General features: G+C 50.9%; 3 protein-coding genes across 3 annotated transcripts in view; 1 reads left to right on the forward strand and 2 right to left on the reverse strand.

Moving 5' to 3' along the window:
• EAH_00029710 (hypothetical protein, conserved) overlaps positions 1–13,901 on the reverse strand; it is a gene marked incomplete at both ends in the record, with an annotated part of 17,182 nt that extends 3,281 nt beyond the window's left edge. Inside the window, 17 exons of the mRNA XM_013392563.1 lie at positions 1–18; positions 925–981; positions 1,392–1,418; positions 1,625–1,861; positions 3,478–3,740; positions 4,648–5,519; positions 5,653–6,201; positions 6,668–7,241; positions 7,518–8,366; positions 8,691–8,803; positions 9,428–9,486; positions 9,755–10,046; positions 10,293–10,575; positions 10,699–11,755; positions 11,945–12,044; positions 12,216–12,429; positions 13,524–13,901. The exon at positions 1–18 is cut by the window's left edge and continues 125 nt beyond it. Of these exons, the coding sequence (XP_013248017.1) occupies positions 1–18; positions 925–981; positions 1,392–1,418; positions 1,625–1,861; positions 3,478–3,740; positions 4,648–5,519; positions 5,653–6,201; positions 6,668–7,241; positions 7,518–8,366; positions 8,691–8,803; positions 9,428–9,486; positions 9,755–10,046; positions 10,293–10,575; positions 10,699–11,755; positions 11,945–12,044; positions 12,216–12,429; positions 13,524–13,901 (5,942 nt within the window). The remainder of the gene's footprint in view (positions 19–924; positions 982–1,391; positions 1,419–1,624; positions 1,862–3,477; positions 3,741–4,647; positions 5,520–5,652; positions 6,202–6,667; positions 7,242–7,517; positions 8,367–8,690; positions 8,804–9,427; positions 9,487–9,754; positions 10,047–10,292; positions 10,576–10,698; positions 11,756–11,944; positions 12,045–12,215; positions 12,430–13,523) is intronic.
• A 3,467-nt stretch (positions 13,902–17,368) lies between these two features.
• EAH_00029720 (hypothetical protein, conserved) lies at positions 17,369–20,771 on the reverse strand (the record flags this gene model as incomplete). The annotated part of the gene is made up of 3 exons (XM_013392564.1): positions 17,369–17,387; positions 17,560–19,632; positions 20,128–20,771. 3 exons carry the CDS (start codon positions 20,769–20,771, stop codon positions 17,369–17,371), a joined length of 2,736 nt encoding a protein of 911 aa, XP_013248018.1.
• A 1,209-nt stretch (positions 20,772–21,980) lies between these two features.
• EAH_00029730 (elongation factor Tu GTP-binding domain-containing protein, putative) overlaps positions 21,981–22,500 on the forward strand; it is a gene marked incomplete at both ends in the record, with an annotated part of 6,854 nt that continues 6,334 nt past the window's right edge. Inside the window, one exon of the mRNA XM_013392565.1 lies at positions 21,981–22,500. This exon is cut by the window's right edge and continues 74 nt beyond it. Coding sequence (XP_013248019.1) covers positions 21,981–22,500 — 520 coding nt within the window.

Consider the following 22,500-nt stretch of genomic DNA (forward strand, 5'->3'; position numbering starts at 1 on the left):
CCAGCAGCATCCTCCTCCCTGCAGCAGCAGCAGCAGCAGCAGCAGCAACAGCAGCAGCAGCAGCAGCAGGAAACAGAGAGACGCATGCAGCAGGACTCCAAAACATAGATTGCTACATAAACACCACCAAAGGAGGTTTATATATTTATATATATAGATGTATATATATATATAGATGTGTATGTATATATGTATGTTTACATATATCTAAATGTAAATATAAAAATGCAAATATAAATATGTAAATATTGATACAGAAGTATATATATATATATATATATATATATTTATATATATAGATGTATATATATATATATACATATGCATATATGTATATATATATGTGCAACAATGAAGAAGATATATTTAAGTAGATAAATTAAACAAATATATATATATATACATATATATATATACATATATAGATATATACATATATAGATATAAGCACAAAACAGCGCATGCATGCACTTTTAATTATCTCCTTTTAAATATATTTAAATATAATTAAATATATTTAAACATAACTAAATATAATTAAATGTAATTAAATATATTTAAACATATTTAAGTATAATTCTTTTCTTACTTGATGTCTGATCTTTTAACAGGAGGAACAGCATCAGCCAGCGGCAGCAAAGGGCTCTCGAAATACTGCTGCTGCACCCCACAGCAGCAGCAGCAGCAGCAGCAGCAGCAGCAGCAAAAGCAGTAGCAGCAGCAACAGAAGCAGAAACAGAAGCAGAAACAGAAGCAGAAACAGAAGCAGAAACAGAAGCAGAAACAGAAGCAGAAGCAGCAGCAAAAATACTTAAAAGAAGAGCGCTAGAAAGCAAGGTGTATAACAACAGTAAGCGCTTTTTAACCCTAAACCCTAAACCCTAAACCCTAAACCCTAAAGAGAGGGTTTGTTTTTATTCTTACAGAATTTCCTTCCCCCGTATCGCGACTTCGCGCAGCAGCCGCTCTCTCTGCTGCATACTGCAGCACAGCAGCAGCAGCAGCAGCAGCAGCAGGAATAGACACAGCAAAATGAATAGCAGCAGCAGCAGCCGCCGCAGCGGCCAATATTAACCCTAAACCCTAAACGCTAAACCCTAAACCCTGAACATCGGATTTGCGTAGCAGATGGGGCGTTCTTTGTGAAGGCATTTTGCTAGGGTTTAGGGTTTAGGGCTTAGGGTTTAGGGTTTAGGGTTTAGGGTTTAGGGTTTCAGACCTGGTGGGGCTTTTTCTCTATTTGAATAAATTTAATTTGTTTTGTCTCTTCGTCTCCAGCAGAAGACACATCAATAATCTTATGAGGCCCCTCACCCCTCTCTAAACCCTCAAACCCTAAACCCTTAAACCCTAAACCCTTAAACCCTAAGCGAGGGGTTTTAGGGCCCCACGACTCGCCCTCCACGCGCAAATAACGCCTGTACACACCAAACCCTAAACCCTAAACCCTAAACCCTAAAACCCTAATATTACACTCTGAACCCTATAATACTGAACCCTAAACCCTAAACCCTAAACCTCAAACCGTAGCCCTTCAACCCTACTACTAGACTCTGAACCCTATAATATTGAACCCTAAACCCTAAACCCTAAACCCTAAACCCTAGGGGGAGACAACACGCACTGAGGGACATGTGGGGGCTGCCAGTTTCGCCTTCTCTTTAGCAGCTCTTTGCGTCTCTTCTCTGCTGCTTTTGCTGCTGTTGCTGCTGCTGCTGCAGCAAATCCCCGCTTCTGCACCCCACATGGCTGCAGCCCGAAGAACGCGCGAATAAGCCCCGCATTGCTGCTGCTGTTGCTGCTGCTGCTGCTGCTGCAATATGCTGTAGCAGCAGCACTCGAAGAAGAAGCATACGTAGGCCTATGCGTGCAACCAAAGACAACAGCCCCGCTGACTACAGCAGCAGGGGCCCCAGCAGCAGCAGAAAAGCAGCAGCAACCCCTCTTGAATTCAGCAGCAAGAGAGCAATGAGTGTGTTGATGCTGCTGCGCTGCACCTGTTGCTGCTGCAGCAAAAATGAACGGGGGGCCCCCCAGAGGGCTCCCAGCCTGGGGGCCCCTAGGGGCCCCCAGGGCCCTTAGCAACGCCTCACTCCGTCTTAAATGCATGCACCGCTTCTTATAGAAGTCTATAGAAGGAGCTGCTGCAGTTTGCTGCAGCAAATTGTGCTGCTGGGGGGCCCCCAGGGGCCTCCAGGGGGGCCCCTAAGGTACTGGTTAATGCGTTTAAATGAAAAGTAGAAGAAAAAAGAATAAGAATATCTTCAAAAAGATATTTAAATAAAAGTAGAAGGAGAAGAAGGCAACCAGAGCTGCGCATACACCCCGTGGGGCCCCCAACTCGGGGGGCCCCCTCTTATAAATGAAAATTAGAAGTAAATGTCTGTATATTTATTTGAAAAGTATTTAAATAATAATAAAAATTTTTATTTATTTATTTAATATATATTTATATTTACATAAACGCGTTGCTTTAGCTCGACGCACATCTCACGGTGTGGGGGGTGAATTAGGGTTTAGGGTTTAGGGTTTAGGGTTTAGGGTTTGTGTGTTGCATTTCATTATAAACAGCCAATAATTCGATTAATTTTCAGTTAATTCTTCGACTGCTTTCTTCATTTCTTCATGCATTTAAGCCTAAACTGTATATATGCAATATATATATATATATTTATATATATATATATATTTATATATATATTTATATATATATTTATATACATATTTATATATATATATATATTATATACCTTTACCTCACCCTTAAAACCTTCTCTTTCTCCCTTGAAGTATCATCTAAAGGACGAGGTAGCTGCATTATTAGCAAACAAATTGCTTGAGGCTAGCTCGCTAGCTAGCTAGCTAGGCATCTATCTATCTAACTCTCTAGCTAGCTAGCTAGCTGGCTAGCTAGGTAGCTACTGGCAACGGTGGTGTTGAACTCTGACGAGTCCTGTGTGCAGCGGAAGTACACGGGCTTATCCTAGCTAGCTAGCTAGCTAGCTAGCCAGCTTGCTAACTAGTTAGCTAGATATCTAGCTAGCTAGGTAGTTAGGTAGCTAGCTAGCTCGCTAGAGAGGTAGCTAGCTAGCTTGCTAGAGAGGTAGCTAGCCAGCTAGAGAGATACCTAGCTGGCTAGCTAGCTAGCCAGCTAGGTAGCTAGGTAGTTAGCTAGCTATAGAGCTAGGTAGGTAGCCAGCTAGCTAGCTAGAGGGATTACAACGGGGGTGTCTTATCGAGAGGTTTGGAGCTAGCTAAAAAAGAAGATCAGGTTTCAGGGTTTGCTGAGAGCAGCAGCAGCAAACGATGCTGCTTTGATGTCTTTCAACTCCGAATAATATAACATCCACACAAACGAAGACAAATGCTGCTGCCTTTGCTGCGGTTGCTGCTGCTGCAGTTGTAGTTGCTGCTGCTGCTGGAGCTGCTGCTGTTGCTGCTGCTGCTGGTGGCAGCAGCAAGAAACAAAACGCCCACAGGGGGATTGCGAAGAAGTGGTGGTTGTGCTGCTGTTGCTGTTGCTGCTGCTGTTTGTAGCGCTGCTGCTGCTGCTGCTTCTTGTTTCCGTGCAGCATCTGCTGCTGCTGCAGCAATTGCATGCCGTGCTTCTGCTGTTGCTGCTTGGTGCTATGCTGTTGTTGCTGTTTGTTGCTGCGGTGCTTCTGCTGCTGTTTGTTGCTGCGACGTTGCTGCTGCTGCTGCTGCTGCTGCTGCTGCTGCTGCTTGCTGCTGCAATGCTGCTGGGGTGGTTAATAGGATTAGAGAGACGCAGGAAGTCGATGTTCAAACATTTTAACATCGCAATCTCATCAGCAGCAAGCACTGGGGGTGTGGGGTTTGTGGGGCCGCAGCAGCAGCAGGAGCAGCAGCAGCTGCAGCAGCAGCAGCATGAGCAGCAGGAGGAGGTGCAGCGGGAGCAGCAGGGGTTTGGTGCTGCAGCGCTGCTTTGTGTGGCTTCTTTGTTTGCTGCTAAGAAGGCATCAAGAGCAGCAGCAGAGACATAAGAAAAGTAATATGCTGCAGCAGCAACAGCTTTTTTATCTCCGCTGTTTAATTGCAAGCCAAAGAAACGCCGAGAGTAAAAAGAAAGATAAAAAGAGCAGACACTCAGCAGTTGCTGCAGCAGCAAACAACACAAAGCCAATCTGTCTCTGTCTGTCTCTCTCTCTCTTTGTCTCTCTCTTTGTCTCTCTCTTTGTCTCTCTGTCTCTGTCTCTCTCTTTGTCTCTCTCTATCTCTCTCTTTGTCTATCTCTCTGTCTCTCTGTCTCTGTCTCTGTCTCTGTCTCTGCCTCTCTTTCTCTCTCTCTCTCTCTCTCTCTCTGTCTCTCTTTGTCTCTCTCTTTGTCTCTCTCTCTCTCTGTCTCTCTTTGTCTCTCTTTGTCTCTCTCTTTGTCTCTCTTTGTTTATTTTTGTGTTTGTCTCTGTCTCTGACAAAAGAAAGGAGACAGAGACAAAATAATAAAGACAAAGATAAATAATGGAGACAGATAAAGAGACAGACAAAGAAAGAAGTAAAGAAGGAGACAGATACAGACAAATAAATAAATAAAGAGACAATGAAAAGATAAAGAGAGAGATTAGTAAAGAGACAAATAAAGACAGTGAGCACCCCGCATGCATTATATCTTTATAATATCTTTCTTACCTCTTGTATAAAAGTAAAAGTATATCTAGAGGGCCCCGTCTTCTCATTATAACAGCTCAGTAGACTTGCTTCATCAGCAGCAGCAAACTGCTGCAGCAGCTGCAGCAGCTTCGTATCCCACTCCTTCTTTAACGCAGCAACTTCTAAACCAAATTCTAAGAGACGCTTAGGCGAATACCTCAGCACATCATCATCAGGCACCCAATCAATAGAGGGGGCCCCTAAGGGGGCCCCCCTACCCTCAACCCAGTACGGGCCCCCCTTACCCATACACCAGGGGGGCCCCCTACCCTCTCCTGAAGGGGCCCCTAGGGGGGCCCCTATACCCTCTCTCGAAGGGGCCCCCCAAGGGGCCCCTGTACCCTCTTTTGATGGGGCCCCCAAGGGGGCCCCTGTACCCTGTCCCAATAGGGGCCCCCAGGGGGCCCCTGTACCCTCCTTTGAGGGGGCCCCCCAAGGGGCCCCTGTACACCCACCGGAGGGGGGCCCCCAGGGAGCCTCTGTACCCTCCCAAAGGGGGGGCCCCCAGGGGGCCCCTGTACCCTCTCCCCAGGGGGCCCCTGTACCCTCTCCCCAGGGGGCCCCCTGGGGGCCCTCTTCGACCAGCAAAGGGGGCAGAGCCCCCTTGTACAGATGCTTTAGGAGAGAGAAGATGCTGGCTTTGCTGCGGAAGCCCTTTGCTTGCAGATGCATAGGAGGAGGAGGGTGAAGACGTGCACCAGCAGCAGCAACACCAGCAGCAGCAGCAGCAGCAGCAGCAGCAGATGGTGTCTCCTCTTTTTCAGGTGTATGTACACCGCCTGAACAAAGGGTCTCCTTTGTCTCCTCTGCAGGCAAAGCCATCACCGCAGCCCTGAGGGACTCCCTGTGCGCTGCAAATAAATAAAAACAAACACTCAAAAAGACTTCGCTTCTTCTCAATTCCACTGCTGCTGCTGCTGCTGCTGCTGCTGCTGCTGTTGCTGCTGCTGCTGGGATTCTGCTAATGCAGCCCGTTGTAGGCACGGCATGGATCCGCAGCAGCAGCAACAGCAGCAGCAGCGACAGTTCCAATTGCTGCAGCTGCAGCAAGGCCACCAGCAGTAATCCCAGCAGCAGAGTCACCAGAGGCAGCAGCAGCAGCAGCAGCAGCAGAAGCATCGCCAGCAGCCATAGCAGCACAGACAGCAGCACCAGGAGCAGCAGCAGCACCACCAGCATCAGCACGAGCCGCAGCAGCAGGAGCAGAAAGAGCAGCAGCAGGAGCAGCAGGAGCAGAAAGAGCAACAGCAGGAGCAGCAGCAGAAGCAGCAGCAGCAGGAACCTGACCTTGATGGACTTGCTGCTGCATTTGCTTTACATGCTGTCTGATAACCCAAGGGATGTGCGGCGTAGAAGAGTTCAGCGCAGCGCTGCAGGGGATGGGGGGTCTTAAAAGAAAGAAAGCATAGCTGCTAGTGGGGGCCCCTGCAAGCACCTGCTGCTGCTGCTGCTGCTGCTGTTGCTGCTGCTGCTGATGCTGCTGCAAAAAGGCAGAGCATTCACAGGCGCTGCTAAACACCAAAAGCGCCGTCGCTGCGAAGCAAAGGAAACAAAACACCCGCAGCAGAAACAGCAGCAGCAGCAGCAGCAGCAGCAAAGACACCCATTAAGCGCATCGTCCAGCAACAATCTATCTAGCCAAGCTAGCTCGGGTAGGTAGAGGCACTGTTAGCTAGCTAGCTAGCTAGCTAGCTAGTTACATAACTAGCTAGCCATCTAGCTAGCCGTCTTCTTCGCTAGAGCAGCAGCTGCATTCGGATTCATGCGGCAATTCAACGGCTAGCTAGCTAGCTAGCTAGCTAGCCAGACAGGCAACTATGCAACTACCTATCTATCTAGCTAGCTACGCAGTTAGCTAGCTAGCCAGTTACCTAACCGGCTAGCTAGCTATGTAGCTAGATAGATAGCTAGCTAGCTAGCTAGCTAACTGAGTACTAAGCATGCGTGTTATGAGTGATTAGTAGATAGCTAGCTAGACCCTCTAGGTAGCTAGCTACACTGCAGAAGCAGGCAGCAGCAGGCAGCAGCAGAGCAGCGGATGCTGCTGGCGGGGATATCTCTGAGGAGACAAAAGCAGCTAAGTCGCTGGCCCTGTATGAGGAGACCTTACTGTTGCTGCTGCTGCTGCTGTTTCTGCTTCTGCTGCTGCTGCTGCAGCACAGCATATCTCTCGGTTCTGGTGTCTCCTCGTGGGGAGACAAAACCATAGAGGCCTTCGCTTGCTGCAGAAACTCTATAACAGCTGTCTCCAAACCCCTCCGCAGCCCTTGCTGCTGCTGCTGCTGCTGCTGCTGTTGCTGCTGCTGCTGCTGTCTGGGGTGTATACGCAGCAGCAAGTGTCTCCTGTGTCTCCAATGGTGCTGCAGTAGCAGCTTTGCTCCGAGGGCGTCAAGGGGGCTCTGTGCAACTGCTGGGATCGAGTTTAGAGACGATCCCAGGGAGGGTAGCTGCGGCAGATGGAGACAAAACCCCACACCCTTAAAGAAAGTCTCAGCTGTCTCCTTTGCTTTGCTGCTGCTGCGCTGCAGCAACTCCAGCAGGAACAGACGCAAACAGACACCCGTAAGGGGACGCTGAAGCAAACAGAGACATAACAGAGACATAAAATAATAAATTAATAAATATATATATATATATATATATGTATACATATATAATATATATATATATGCATGCATAGACGGAGAGAAAGAGCAAAAAAGGAAGAGACAGGCATGTATATATATATGTATCCATATACATATATAGATGTTTATATATATATATATATATAGAGAGAGAGAGAGAGACAGTAAAGAAGGCAGAGACAGGGAGACAGCAAAGCAGACAGAGACAAGGAGACAGCTAACATCTAAGACAACGAAGAGCTGAGTGCCGCTGTTGCTGCGCCTCTCGAGTGTATAGACAGCAGCAGTTGGAGACCTCTGTATATCTACACGGGGCCTCAAGTACGGGTGCAGCAGCAGCGCTTCATCTTCTTTTGCTGCTGCTGCTGCATGCAGCAAACGACTCAGTTGCTGCTGCAGCAGCAAAGTCGCCTCCGCCTCTTCCCACAACCCCAGTTGCTTCTTTCTATGCCGGTTATTGCTGCTGCTGCTGCTGCTGTTGCTGCTGCTGCTGTGCGGTGCAGCAGCATCTCTGCTGCAGCTGCTGGGAGCGTGTTGGGGGCTGTTTACGTTGCTGCTGGTTTGTGTATTACGTGTGTTGTTGCTGCTGCTGTTCTGTTTGCTGTAAATGCTGCTAAAGCTTCCACCGCTGCTGCTGCTGCTGCTGCTGCTGAGAGGGCTGACGACAATGCAGCGCAGCAGCAGCACGTGCTGCTGCTGCAGCTCCCTAAGCCAAGGTGCTGCCAGCCAGTCTCCCCACACAACAGAGTGCGGTGAAGGAGACAGCAGCGCGAGAGGCTCTTCACTGTCTCCTAAAGAAGAGACAGCGCAGCAAGAAGAATATACACCCCGTTCAAACAGCAAAGACAAAACCTGAGAGGCGCCCCCGTTGCTGCTGCTGCTGCTGCTAGTGCTGCTGCTGTTGCTGCTGCTGCTGCTGCTGCTGCTGCTAGTCCCCAATGCTGCCCTATAAATGGCGTGCTGCTGGTTGCTGCTGCTCGGCAGCAGAGACAGCTGCTGCAGCAAAGGCGGAGGAGACAGAGAGGAAGGCAAGACAGACAGCAGCTCTTCATTAATTGCAGCCAGCAGTCTCTGAACAGACACAAAACAACACATCTATGATCAGCAGCAGCAGCAGCAGCAGCAGCAGTGGCACAGATTGTGCTTGATACTGCAGCAGCAGACGCAACAGCAACGACAGCAGCAGTAGCAGCAATGTCGTAGTCATAACAACTGCAGCAGCAGCAGCAGCAACAGCAACAAACCCTGTGAAAACAGGGGGAGGTGCAGCAGCTGCAGCTGAAGCAGCAGCAGCGGCAGCAGCAGCAGCAGTCCCCCGCGGATCTGCAGCTAGCTGCGGCTGTCTGATGTTTTCACCTGAGGGTTTGCTGCTGCCCTTGGTAGGTGTATATACACCGCAGGGCCTTCGGGGCCCCACAGCTGCTGCTGCGGCAGCACGAGAGGAGCAGCAAAGACTGGAGCACTTAAAAACACCTCTCCTGTATCAGGCAGCAAGCACTCCACTGCAACTGCAGCAGCACAAACAATACAAACAGCAGCAGCAGCAGCAGCAGCAGCAGGAGAGGCAGCATTGTTGCTGTTGTCTCTGGTAGCGTCAACCCAGAAACACAAATGAGAGATGCTGCTGCTGCAAGAACAGGAAAGCAGCATCAAAAGTAGCAGCAGCAGCAACAGACACAGTAGCAGCAGCAGCAGGCACAGCAGTAGCAGGAGCTGCAGCAGGAACAACAGCAGCAGCAGCAGCAGCAGCAGAAGGCAAAACAGCAGCAACACAGCAGCAGCAACACCACCCACAGCAGCAGCAACACCACCCACAGCAGCAGCAACACCACCCACAGCAGCAGCAGCACCAGCCACAGCAAAGCAGGCATATACCGCAGCAAAGCCACATCCCTCAGCAGAAGGAGCAGCAGCAGGAGCAGGAGCAGCAGCAGCAGCAGCACGTAGCGGGGCTTGCCTCCAAGTGTGAGTTGTGTGGTAGCAGCAGCAAGCGGGTCTGCTGCTGCGAGCCCCAAAGAGCAGCAAAGAGAGCAGTAAAGCTGAGGGTATTGTAAAGACATTAAATAATTTGCTTCTGCATGCAGCACTGCACGAGAAGGCCTGCTCCGCTGTACAGTGTTGGGGCTGCTGACAGGGACACGCAGACACCACCCTGCTGCTGCTGCTGCAACCTCCCCTCCAGCAGTTGTTGCTGCGCATCCACACGCAGCACCTAAGCAGCAGTAAAGGCATAAGGAGAGCAGCAACAGCAGCAGCAACAGCAACAAGAGCAGCAGCAACAGCAACAACAGCAGCAGCAACAGCAGCAGCAGCAACAGTAGCAGCAGCAATAGCAACAGCAGCAGCAGCAACTGCAGCTAAAGTAGCAGCTGGTGCACATCTAAATGTTTATACACCCTCATTGAAACTGCAGCAGCTGAAAGAGACAGCAGCAGCGACAGCACACAGCCCGAACGTACCTCAAATCACTGCTGCTGCTGCTGCTGCTGCTGCGGGGTTGGCTGCAGGTTGGGCAGTTGAGTGCAGAGAAGCGCAAAGCCGTGAGGACAGCATGTGGGGCCCCCCTGGGATCGTATCCAGGGGGTGTGGGGCCCCCAGCAACGAGTGTATGCGGCAGCAGCACCTCAGCTTGGAGACAGTAAATGCGTCTGTCTCCTTTTAGATAAGGAGACACAACTTCATCAGTGCACTCAACACCGCTGCACACTGCCTTCAGACCCAAAGGAGAAAATAGGCGAGACAGGGGCCAGCCTAAACACAGCAGCAGCAGCAGCAGCAGCAGCAGCGGGAGCAGTAGCAGCGGCAGCAATAGTGGGAGCAGTAGCAGCAGCGGGAGCAGTAGCAGCAGCAAGAGGGTATCCAGTACTAATGCTGTTGCGGCTGCTGCTGCTGCTGCTGCAGTGGCTGCGCAGTTCGCCTGGATGCAGCAGCAGCAGCAGCAGCAGCAGTGGCAGCAGCAGCAGTGGCAGCAGCAGCAGCAGCAGCAGCAGTTGTTACCTTGATATGCATTTATATTGTTTAGCTTGTTCTGTGCATTTCGGGAGACACTAAGAGGCAGCAGCAGTTTGTTGTAGAGACAGCCCAGGATAGAGTTGGAGACAACAGGTTTTAGCTGTTGCTGCTTATAAGGAGCAGCAAAGAGCTGCTGCTGCTGCTGCTGCTGCTTGCGAGAGGTTGCAGCAAGGAAGTGGGGCTCAAGGAGACAGCGCATGTGCTGCTTCAGCAGCACATGCTGCCCTGTCTTGGGAGCATCAACAGCAGCAGCAGCAAGATCAGCTAGCTGTACACATACCCTATTAAACCCTTTCTGCTGCTGCTGCTCCTTTGCATAATAACATTTAGGAGACAGGCAAAAACGGAAATGATTTTTAGATAAAACCCCAAGCTGGAAGAGACACCTTACCCGCAGCAAATAACGAGACAGTCTCTTCACCTCTGCTGCTGCTGCTGCTGCTGATGCTGCTGCTGCTGATGCTGATGCTGCGTCACGTGCTGCTGCTGGCGCGTTTTGCCTTGCTAGTGCTGTCTCTCCTGCTGCTGCTGCTGTTGCTGCGGATGGTTGTAGCAATGTTTCGTCTGCTGCTGCTGCTGCTGCTGTTGCTGTTGTCTCTCCCGTTGCTGCTGTTGCTGCTGCTTGTTCCGCTGCTGCTGCTGCTGTTTGTTGTGCTGCTTTCTCTCCTACTGCTGCTAATGCTGTTGTCTCTTCTGCTGCTGCTTGCTGCGATGATTCCGCTGCTGCTGCTGCAGCCTGCTGCGCTGCTGCATCACCCGTTGCTGTTCCTTCCTGTGTTGTCTCCCCTGCTGCTGCTGCTGTTGCTGTTGTCTCTGCTACTGCTGCTTGCTGTGCTGCTGTCTCATTTGTGTTTTGTGCTATTGTTGCTTCCGGTGGGAAGTCTAATGCTATCTCTTTTAGCTCTGCTGCTGCTGTTGCTGCTGCTGTTGCTGCTGCTGTTGCTGCTGCTGTTGCTGCTGCTGTTGCTGCTGCTGGTGCTGCTATTTCTTTTCCATTGCCCTCTTCAGCCATGTCCTGGGCATTGCCTGTTGCTACTCCTGCTGTTGCTGCCGTTGCTGTTGTTGCTGTTGCTGCTTCAGCAGCAACAACAGCTGCTGCTGCTGCTGGAGCTGCCGATTTCTTTTCAGTGTCCCATTCAGATTCGTCTTCGCTGCTGCTCCAGCTGCTGCTGCTGCTGCTACCGCAAAAGCTGCTGCTGCTGCTGCTGCTGTAGTACTTGTTGCTGTTTGTGTTTGCTGCTGCTGCTGGTGCATGCGCTGCAGCAGGAGCAGGGGCCTTTCCCTGAGCCCACAGCTGCAGCAGCGGCAGCACAAGAGACTCCTCCCACAGTACCCAGAACCTGTCTCCATCGAGGTCGCCTCCTGATAACATATTAGGAATGTCGCGGAAGCTGTACTCGTACTCATGTCCCTTCCTGCTGCTGCTGCTGCTGCTGCTGTTGCTGTCGCTGCGCGAAAAAAACAGGCACAGGGGACTTTCCAGGACCCACAGTGCTGCTGCTGCTCCTGCTGCTGCTGCTGCCGTTGCTGTTGCTGTTGCTGGTTGCTGCCGTGGGAGCATCCGCAGAAGCGGCAGTTTCAGCATCGACAGCAGCAGCAACAGCAGCAGCAGCAGCAGCAGCAGCAGCCACCCATACTACCCCACATCCCCAAGTACACCACCAGCGGCAGCAACGCCCTTAGCAGCAGCAGCAGCAACTGCAGTAGCAGCCATTGAGGCAGCAGCAGCAGCTTCAGCTGCAGCAGCAAATGAAAGGACAGCATCGGGGGTGACGCAGAAGCAGAAGCAGCAGCAGAAACAGCAGCAGCAGCAGCAGCAGCAGCATTCAGGTGTACGTACACCAGAGAAGGGTGCAGGGGCATACCGATGTACAGCGGGGTGTCTCCAATTTAGAGGGGGCCATATACCATTTGCTGTAAAGGAACAGGACCCCACAGGTGGCTGAGGAAACACTACAAGGTCTCTTAACGCATGCACGCCGGGATCGGGATCGTCTCCTGTGGGATCGTCTCCTCTGGGATCGTCTCCTCTGGGATCGTCTCCTGTGGGGTCGTCTCCTCTGGGACAGGCTTCCAAAGGGACCCGTAGAGGGCAGTCCTCAGGCAGCTCTGCAAGTCCCACCTGAAGTGTACAGTAGACAGCTCCTTCTTTCCCACCTCAACTCTAAACCCTAAACCCTAAACCCTAAACCCTAGACCCTAAACCCTAGGACATCTGACTGCAAAGCCCAAACCCTTAACCTCTAAGCACCTATTCTGGTAGTTTCACCCTCCAGCAAGTGCAAGAAAAAAATTCAAAGTGGCTACGGCCTAGAGATTCGTTTAGGGTTTAGGGTTTAGGGTTTAGGGTTTAGGGTTTTACTGCGTAGCAGAGCTGCAGGTCTCCTGGATGCAAGCAAGGGGATTTAACAATTGCTACAACACCTGATAAAACCTCCGATTTGGGGCTGGCAGCCCCACATGGGATAGCTGCAGCTACTTTATCCCTTAGGCTCTTGCCTCTGCTGCTGCTACTGCAGCAGCAGCAGCTGCTGCTGCTGCTGCTGCGAGTGCGGTGGCTGCGGCTACTGCTGTTGCTGCAGCTGCAGCAACGGTCTCCTGGCTGGACCCCACAGAGCTCCCAGGGAGTGCATGAAGGGCGTGTGAGGTGTATGTACACCTCAGGAAGCCCCGCGCATGCACGCTGCGAGGGGGCCCCACACCTCCATCCGTGATCATACAGCAGCGAATGCGTGGGATCGACGACTCCAAACAGATAAGCTCCTTTCTAAGCATATAGGACAGCCCCAACACCCCACAAAATGCATGTATGCATGCATGCATGCAAGGCGCAGCAGTGTGCGTACACCGTATAGCAAACGCAAACACATATATACGAGCAGCAGCAACAGAAACAATAGCAGCAACAGCAAAAACAGCAGCAGCAGCAGGAGGGGCAGCAGCAGCCAATGCCACAGAAGAAACAGCAACAGCAGCAGTAACAGCAACACCAGCAGAAGCAGCTGCAGCAGCAGAAACAGCAGCACGTGCAGCAACAGCAGCAGATGCAGCAGCAACCACGACAACAACAGAAGCAGAAACCGCAGCAATAGCAGCAGCAGCAACATGAGGAACAGCAGCAGCAACATGAGGAGGAGCAGCAGCAACATGAGGAGCAGCAGCAGCAGCAGCAACATGAGGAGCAGCAGCAGCAGCAGCAATGAGGCCTCAGTTCACCTCTACCCATATTCGCGCTCTCTCCCTGAGGAGACGCAAGCAATGATCTTCTGCTGCTGCAGCAACAGATCTAAGAAACGGCTCCTGCAGACTGAAACTGCCGTAGCCAATGATGCTGCTGCTGCAGCAGCAGCCGCTGCTGCTGCTGCTACTGCTGCTGCAGCAGCTACTGCTGTTGCTGCTGCTGCTGCTGCTACTAGTGCTGGTGTTGGTGGTGCTGTTGGAGATGCTAGTGCTGTTGCTGCAGCCGCTGCAGCTGGTGCTGTAGCTGCTGCTGCTGCTGCTGCTGCTGTTCATGTGCAGCAGGTCGAAGCAAATGCGGCTAGCCGGCCCACGCAGGTCTGTGTCTGTCTCTGCGCACTGCAGCAGCGCCAACATCGCTGTGCCTGTGGGGTGTACGTACACCGCATTGCAGCAGCATGCAAAAGCACCCCACAGAGTCTCTTTAAAATTTAGAGTTTAGCCTCGAGATGAGCGAAGCATTTGCAATTCTGCTTCGAGGGGTTTAGGGTTTAGGGTTTAGGGTTTTGGGTTTAGGGTTTATTCTTTCGAGTGTCTGCGCAGGAATTAGGGTTTAGGGTTTATAGTTTATGCGTGAGGGTTTATTGTTTATGGCTGACGGTTTATTGTTTAGGGTTTATGGTTTAGGGTTTATGGTTTAGGGTTTAGGGTTTAGGGTTTAGGGTTTAGGGTTTAGGGTTTAGGGTTTAGCTGACGTTGTTTGCCTGGTGTTTGCAGAAGGTCTAACATGCGCTGCTGCAGCGACTCAAAAGCGGAGTAAGGGACGCCTCGGGCATCGAGCAGCAAAATAACCTTCAAAACAAAACAAAGAAAATAAGAGTGCATATGCAGAGTTTAGGGTTTAGGGTTTAGGGTTTAGGGTTTAGGGTTTTAGACAGATAGGATAAACAGCATAGGGTTCGTATAAACCGTTTAGGGTATATACAATTTATTTTACAGTGTATAAATCTCGATGGAGTTAATAAATATCTCTGGGGTGTACAGACACCTCAAGGCATTCATAGACAGCTTCTGGAGTGTATAGGCAGCTTCTGGAGTGTACAGGCAGCTTCTGGAGTGTATAGGCAGTTAATGGAGTGTATAGGCAGCTCTGGATACCTGATGATTAAGAAATGCAGCGAGGCGCCGCGAATAATCATTTATCTCCAACTCCTGTATGTACAGACGCATGCATTTAAGCGACAGCATGCATGCATAAGTTTAAGCTCCAGAAGCCCTCGATCCAGCAGCAACAGCAGCAATAGCAGCAGCAACAGCAGCGACAGCAGCGAGGGCAGTAGCAACAGCAGCTATAGCAGCAGCAACAGCAGCGATAACAGCAGCAGCAGCAGCAGCACGTAATGTCCTCACTAGAAGGGTTTGTTTATGTTTATATTTCAGCATAGATTGATGAACAATGACCTCAGCACCTTTTAATTTATCTTTAGAATCGGGGTGTACAGACAGCATACCCTTTAAACCCCCCAAGCGCATCTGAAAAGCGCTGCTGTTTTTTGCTGCACTAAAAATCAAAGACAGCCGACGCCAAGCACTCGCTGATATACTCCCGCAACCGTCTGTATACACATTAATAAATAAATAAAATAAACAAATAAATATATAAATACATATATATACATATATATACATATATTAATGAATATATTCATATATATATACATATATATATACATATATATATATATACATGGATATATATATATATATATACATATATCTATACATATGTAAACACACACACGCACACATATATATAGATATACATATATACATATATATATATATATATATGTACGGCAGCACCAGCACAAGCACCAACACCAGAAACTCAGTGCAGCAGCAGCAAAAGCAGCAGAAGCACAAGTAGTAGCAGAAGCAGTAGCAGAAGCACATGCAAAGGACAGGAAAAGCAAGAAGAAGGGTCTCTCCAGGCTGTTAGCATAGAAGAGGGTGTCTCCTTGCTGCAGCAGCAGCAGCAAAACTGCTGCAGCAGCAGGAACAGCGACGAGCAGCAGCAAACGTCAGAAAGGGTTTATAAACAGACAGAGAGATCTAGGTTTTAGACCTTAGGGTTTAGGGTTTGGGGTTTAGGGTTTAGGGTTTAGGGTTTAGGGTTATTTAGGGTTATTTAGGGTTTACCTGTAAAGCAATAGGGATGTTTTGTATCTGTTCGGAGGTTTGTGGGGTGTCTACTCGAATCAACAGAAAGAGAAGTAATATCTTCTTTGAGGTGTATACTCAGCTCAGACAGCAGCACTGTTGGTGTAGTGCTGCTAATGCAGAGACCAAACCGCCGAGCAAACAAACCCGGAAAAGATGTCTCTTCAAGCCCCAATGCATGCAGCACATCTTGTCGAGTTAAAGAACTAACTGCAACCACAAACCCTAAACCCTAAACCCTAAACCCTAAACCCTAAACCGTAAATGCCCCCAGGAAAAAGATAATGCCTTTGTAGAAGCCCCCACAGTGTACAGATATCAAATATTAAGACGCAAGCTTTCAGACGCTAGGGTTTAGGGTTTAGGGTTTAGGGTTTATTGTTTAGGGTTTAGGGTTTATTGTTTAGGGTTTAGTGGCTATCGTTTATGGCTTAGGGTTTATTGCTTAGAGTCGAGGGTTTATTGTTAAAGGGTTTAGGGTTTTAGGGTTTAGGGTTTAGGGTTAAGGTTTTAGGGTTTAGGGTATAGGGTATAGCCTTCAGGGTTAAGAGTTAGGGGTTTAGGGTTTAGGGTTTAGGGTTTAGGGTTTAGGGTTTGATATACTTTGTGTACAGAGTGCCCAGTAGCTTCCCTTTCTGAGCTGTGCGAGCGAAAACCCTAAAAACTCAAAGTTAAGATGGTTTAGCTGCAGTCCGCCGAATACGCGATGCTTTAAACACAGACGAAGCAAAGCATAACTAAACCCCTCCTGGTTCTGAAACAAACAAACACAAACATTAGGGTTTAGGGTTTAGGGTTTAGGGTTTAGGGTTTAGGGTTTAGGGTTTTGGGGTTTGGGAGTATGGGGGGTTCGGGGGTTGGGGGTGGGGTTTCGGGGTTTAGAGTTTAGGGTTTAGGGTTTAGGGGATGCTGCTGCTGTTGCTGTTGGTGGTGGTGCTGCTGCTGCAACCGCTGCTGCTGCTGCTGCAATAAGAAGATAGTGAGCGATTAAACAAAGAAACAAACAACAGCAAACAAAACAAATAAAAGATAAACGGAGACAGCAGAGAGAAAGGAGACAAAATAAACAAACAAACAAAATAAACAAAAACAAATAATAATAGAGACAGAAGAATAAACAAAAGACAAAAAGAAACTAAACCCTAAACCCTAAACCCTAAACCCTAAACAAGGAGAGACAAAAAGAGACAAAAGACATAGTAAACAAAAGGAGACAAAAGAAATAAGTTAGAGACAGCTGAACGCACTCGCCTACGAATATAGAGAGGGTCGCCTGTCTCCTCAGTTAGAGACACCCTAACGAAAGCCCCAGCAGCAGCAGCAGCAGCAAACCTCCTTATCAATCTGTTGCTCTTCTCAATAGAGATGCCTCTGCATATTATTCTCAAAGGAGACACATCTATATGCGGCACCTCTACTGTCTCCTTGCAGCAGCAAACTGCAGCAGCAAACGAATTACTGAGACAGCATAAAACACACAACAACAATACACAGCAAATAGCCCCCTCCTGCTGCTGCTGCTGCTGCTGCTGATCCTGATCCTGATCTTGCTGCTGCTAAGCCGGATGCTGCTGCTGATACTGCTGTCGTTGCTGCTGTTGAGCCCAAGGCAGTAGCAGCAGCAGCTGCTGCTGCTGTTCTTGCAGATGTAGCATTTGGGGCTGCTACCCCCCGAACATGAAACTGCAAAACCCCTAAACCCTAAACCCTAAACCCTAAACCCTAAACCCTAAACCCTTAACCCTAAACCCTAAACCGTCAAACCCTAAACCCTGAAACCGTAATCCCTAAACCGTAAACCGTAAACCCTAAACCCTAAACCCTAAACCCTAAACCCTAAACCCTAAACCCTTACGGGGTATTGTTTATGAGTTGGTGGATGCGTTTAACTGGGGGATATGTTTGAATAACATCTCCTTTTGCTGCTGTCTCTACTTCGAAGGTTTTTAGACAATGTCTGAGGAGGTAAGGAGACAGAGCAGAATTACATAAAAGAAGAGGCAGAGACAAAGACAGAGGAGCAGCAGCAGCAGCAGCAGCAGCAGCAGCAGCAGCAGCAGCAGCAGCAGCAGTCTCTGCTGCAGCATAGCATTCGAAAAATGAAGGAGGCTGCAGCAAACCCAGAGACAGATGCCGCTGCATCTCCACCCACAGCTGCCACGCTCCAGCCCCACCTCCCTCATTTGCTGCTGCTGCTGCTGCTGTTTCTGCTGCTGCTGCTGCTGTTCCTGCTGCTGCTGCTGCTGTTGCTGCTGCTGCTGCTGGTGTTCCTGCAGCTGGTGTTGCTGCTGCTTGTGCTGCTGCTGCTTGTGCTGCTGCTGCTGATTCTGCTGCTGCCGTTTTTGCTGCTGCCGTTTTTGCTGCTGCTGCTTGTGCTGCTGCTGCTGCTTGTGCTGCTGCAGCAGCAGCGGGGCAGTGCTTGCATTTATTTGCTGTTGCTTCTGTGTGTTGCTCTAGAGGCTGCGAGAGACAGCCAAAGGATACACCTTGCAGCAGCAGCTGCGGCTGTCTCTGCAGCACTGCCTTGGATATACACCGCAGTTCTGCTGCTCTTTCAAGGGGCTCGACGCTCACATACACCGCAGGCAAACTATCAATAAATTCTGCTGCTGCTCCTGCTGCTGCTGCTTCACCGGCTGCTGCACCTGCCGCTGGTTCTGCTGGTGGTTTTGCTGCTGCTGGTGCGATTGCTGCTTCTGCTGCTGCTGCTGCTGCTCCCGGTGTCGCTGCTGCTGGTGCTGCTGCCAGCAGGCCCTGTCTCCTGAGCTCTTCGACCCACCACCAACTGCAGTTTGCAGCAGCAGCAGCAGCAGCAGCAGCATTATCAGGATTATCAGGAGCAGCAGGAGCAGCAGCAGGAGCAGCAGGAGCAGGCAGCTGCAGCAGCAAATCCTTGCACTTAGATAGCTGCTGCAGCAGGGTCCCTTCGCTCCAGTGACACCCCACGGGCCCCGCAGGGCCGGGGGCAGCCCAGCGGTAGCAGCGCAGGGGAGGCAGCAGCTCTTCATCGCGAGAGAGCAGCAGCAAAGCTGCTGCTGCTGCTGCTGCTGATTCTGTGGATTCTCCTGATGATTCTGCTGCTGCTGGTGCTGCTGATGCCGTTGATGCGTCTGCTGCTTCTGCTGCTGCTCCCGTTGCTGCTGTACCGCTAGCAGATTCATTTTGCTTCTGGAAGCTCTTATGTTCTAAAGCAGCAGCAGCAGCAGCAGCAGCGGGGACCCCTAAGCTGTCTCCTAAGGGCCCCGTCTCGTTTGGGTCTCCTTCAGCTTCAGCTACTGTCACTTCAGGATACACCGCAGGGCATAGCAGCAGCAGGGGCCCCTTCCTGCTGCTGCTGCTGCTACTCTTGTTGCATTTGCTGCCGCTGTCCACCTGCTGCCCCTCGACCGCTCCATCAGCAGCATCAGCAACAGCAGCAGCAGCAGGAAGATCAGCAGCAGCAAGAAGAAACACTCTCCCTGTTAGTGCTTTGAGAGGTATATCAATTTTTATTGCTTTTGCCCCCTCAACCCAGAAGAGGCGCAGCAGCTGCTCTTCTCCTAGCCTCCACTCTAACAATACAGGACCTGCAGCAGCAGCAGCAGCAGCAGGAGCAGCAGGAGCAGCAGCAGCAGTAGTAGTAGTAGTAGTGATAGTGGGAGGAGTAGGAGCACCATTTGCTGCTGCTGCTCCTGGTGCTGCTGGTGCTGCCGCTGTTGGTAATGCTGCTGCTGCTGCTGCTGCAGCTGTTGCTGGTGCTGCTGCTGCTGCTGCTTCGAAGGCAACAGCCCCACAGCTGGGGCACCTTCTCCAGGCGTATCCAACTCTGAGGGGCCCCCCCTCCATCAGCAGCAGGGGGCCCCTCTTGAGCAAAACTTTGCTTTCTTCTAGAACAATAGGAAGCTGCCTATACACCCGGGGCGCTGCATGCAAAGCCCCGTTAAAACCCCTAAACTCTCTAAACCAAACAACACCAAACCCACTCCTTCTTAATAACCCTTCATCCATCACACATACAGAAGGGCCCCCAGAGGGGCCTCTAGACTTTTTCTTAGAGGGGGCCCTTGAGGGGCCCCCAGAGGGGCCCTCATATAAGTCATAGAAGCATTCAGAGGGGCCCCCAGAGGGTTTCTTAGACGGGGCTCCTAAGGGGCCCCCTGGGGGGCCCCCAGAGGGCTGCCTAGAGGGGGCCCCTGAGGGGCCTCCAGAGGGGCCCCCTGAGGGGCCCCTAGATAGAGTCCTTGAGGGCCCCCCTGAGGGGCCCCCTGGGGGGCCCCCTGATAGAGTGAGGGAGGGGTTTGTGTATAAGATAGAGTTTGTTGTTTGTTTATTTGTATTTGTTTTTTGTTGTTTATGTTTTGTAGTAATCCAGAGACAGCGAAGGGGGCCGAGAGACGAAAATAATAAATACAGCTCAGCAGCAGAGACAGCAGAATGTAGACACCGCACAAACAAAGGAGGGGGCAGCCAGCAGCAGCAGCAGCTGCTCATGTTGCTCCTAACCACGCCACCGCTGCAGCGGTTGCTGCTGATGCTGCTGCTGCTGCTGCTGCTAGAGATGCTGCTGGTGCTGCTCATGCTGCTGCAGTTAATGCTGCCGCAGTTGGTGCTGCGGCTGGTGCTGCTGGTGCTGCTGGTGCTGCTGCAGCAACAACTGGTGCTGCAGGAGCCGGCGCTGTTGCTGCTGCTGCTGCTGGTGGTACTGGTCGTGCTGCAGCAGCAGCAGCTGCTGCTGCTGCACTTCGAAGAAGAGGAAGCGCAGCAGCAGAATTGAGAGGAAGGAGACAGCGAGACAAAGGAAGAAGCTCCTTTGGATACGGTTGCTGCTGCTGTTGCTGCTGTTGCTGCTGCTGCTGCTGATGTTCCTGCTGCTGCTGCTGCTGATGTTCCTGCTGCTGCTACTGCTGTTGCTACTGCTGTTGCTACTGCTGTTGCTGTGTCTTCATTATGCAAATTCGCTATCGATCGGTCTTGTGAAGCTGCTGTAGCTTCTGTTGCCGCTGCTTTTGTTGCTGCTGCCGTTGCTGCATCTGATGCAGCAGCAGCAGCAGCACCACGCGGGGGGGCGGAGAAACCCCAAGGCGACATTTGTATGGATTCAGCCGAAGAGAAGAACTGCAGCACAATGAAATAGCTGCTGTTGCTGCTGCTTCTGCGTTTGCTACTGTTGCTGCTGCTCCTCCTACTGGTGCCCCTGCTGCTGCTCCTGCTGCTTCTCCTGCTGCTGCTCCTGCTGCTTCTCCTGCTGCTTCTCCTGCTGCTTCTCGTGCTGCTTCTCCTGCTGCTGCTGCTGCTGCTGCTGCTGCTGCTGTTTGTTTTGCTGGTGTTGTAGAAGTCTCTTGTGTGTGCTGCTTATAGGCGGCTTCACAGCAGCAGTAATTCGATTAAAGCTGTCACAGGGGGGCCCCTGGGGGCCCCTTTTTTGTTTTAAGAAAAGCCCCTATGAGGAAGCTCGACCATAGAGCCTTTCTTGCTGCTGCTGCTGCTGCTGCTGCTGCTGCAACAACAACTGAAACAGCAGCACCTGCAACAGCGAGATGACCTCCTTCTTAGGTGTCAGCAGCCCCAGGAGCAGCTACAGTAGCTGCAGCAGCTGCAGCAGCAGCAGAAGTTACAGCAGCAGCAGCAGCAGCAGCAGCCGCAGCTACAGCAGCAGCGGCACTCGCCTTGACTTCTTCTGAAAAATAAAAATTATTTTTGAGATTTAAACAAAATATTTTTTATTAATTAAAAAAAATAATTTATTTATAATTTATTTATAATTTATATTTAATATAAATAAACGCAGCGCTCTGCAGCTGCTGTACACCGCAGACGACGCCTTCGTGCAGTGACACCGCAACAGCAGCAGCAGCAGCAAGCAGCAGCAAAATTCTTCTTTTAAATTAAAACAAAGCTTAAAAATAACTATTTAATTTAATAAAAATACAAACACACAGCACACTAACCATAGAAGACAGAGACACACACACGATCCCGCACACGATCCCAGACGATCCAAGACGATCCCAACACTGGGGGCCCCCCAGGGGGCCCCTATGGGGGCCCCACAGGGGGGGCCCCCTGGAGGCCCTTTTCTACCCCTTTTGAGGGGTCTTAAGATGACTTGCAAATGTTTATTTGTTTAGACTTTGTTTTAAATATAATATATAAAAGGAGATGTTATTATACAAACGAAGCAAAAGTAAAGAGAGCACTGCATGGGGGCCCCCCCTTGATATACTTCTAACAAAGAGGGGCCCTTATAATAATACAATTAACTCATTTAGGGGCCCCTTCCTCTTCTTACTCTTTTAAATGTATGCTTCTGCACTTGGGGGCCCCCCATTAGGGCTCTTGCTGCGCCGAGGCTTCACATCAGCAGCAGACAAGGGGCCCCCCGGGGGCCCCTATAGGAAGGTTCGAGGGGGCCCCTATAGGAAACCCCCCCTTATATCTTTTTATTTCATCAGGGGCATACGAACAAACCTTCTTAAGGATATCCCAGGGGGCCCCCTGGCTTCGGGGCCCCTAGAGGGTTCACTTGTTCATAGGGGCCCCCTCATTTGGGGGCCCCCTAAGGACCCCCTCAATTGGGGCTTCCTTGGGGGCCCCCTTAATTGGGGCCCCCAATTGTGGGGCCCCCTCAGTGGGGGCCCCCAGGGGGTCCCCCTGGGTTCGGGGGCCCTAGAGGTCCCCCTCAGATGGGGCCCCCAGGGGGGCCCCCTCAGTTGGGGGCCCTTTAAGGGCCCCTTCAGTTGTGGGGCCCCTGGGGGCTCCCTGGGTGGGGGGCCCCCTGGGGGCCCCCTGGGTTGGGGGGCCCCTGGGGGCCCCTTGG

Source organism: Eimeria acervulina, genomic scaffold (genome assembly GCF_000499425.1).
Source record: "Eimeria acervulina Houghton genomic scaffold, Eah_scaff268, whole genome shotgun sequence".
Lineage (NCBI taxonomy): Eukaryota > Apicomplexa > Conoidasida > Eucoccidiorida > Eimeriidae > Eimeria > Eimeria acervulina.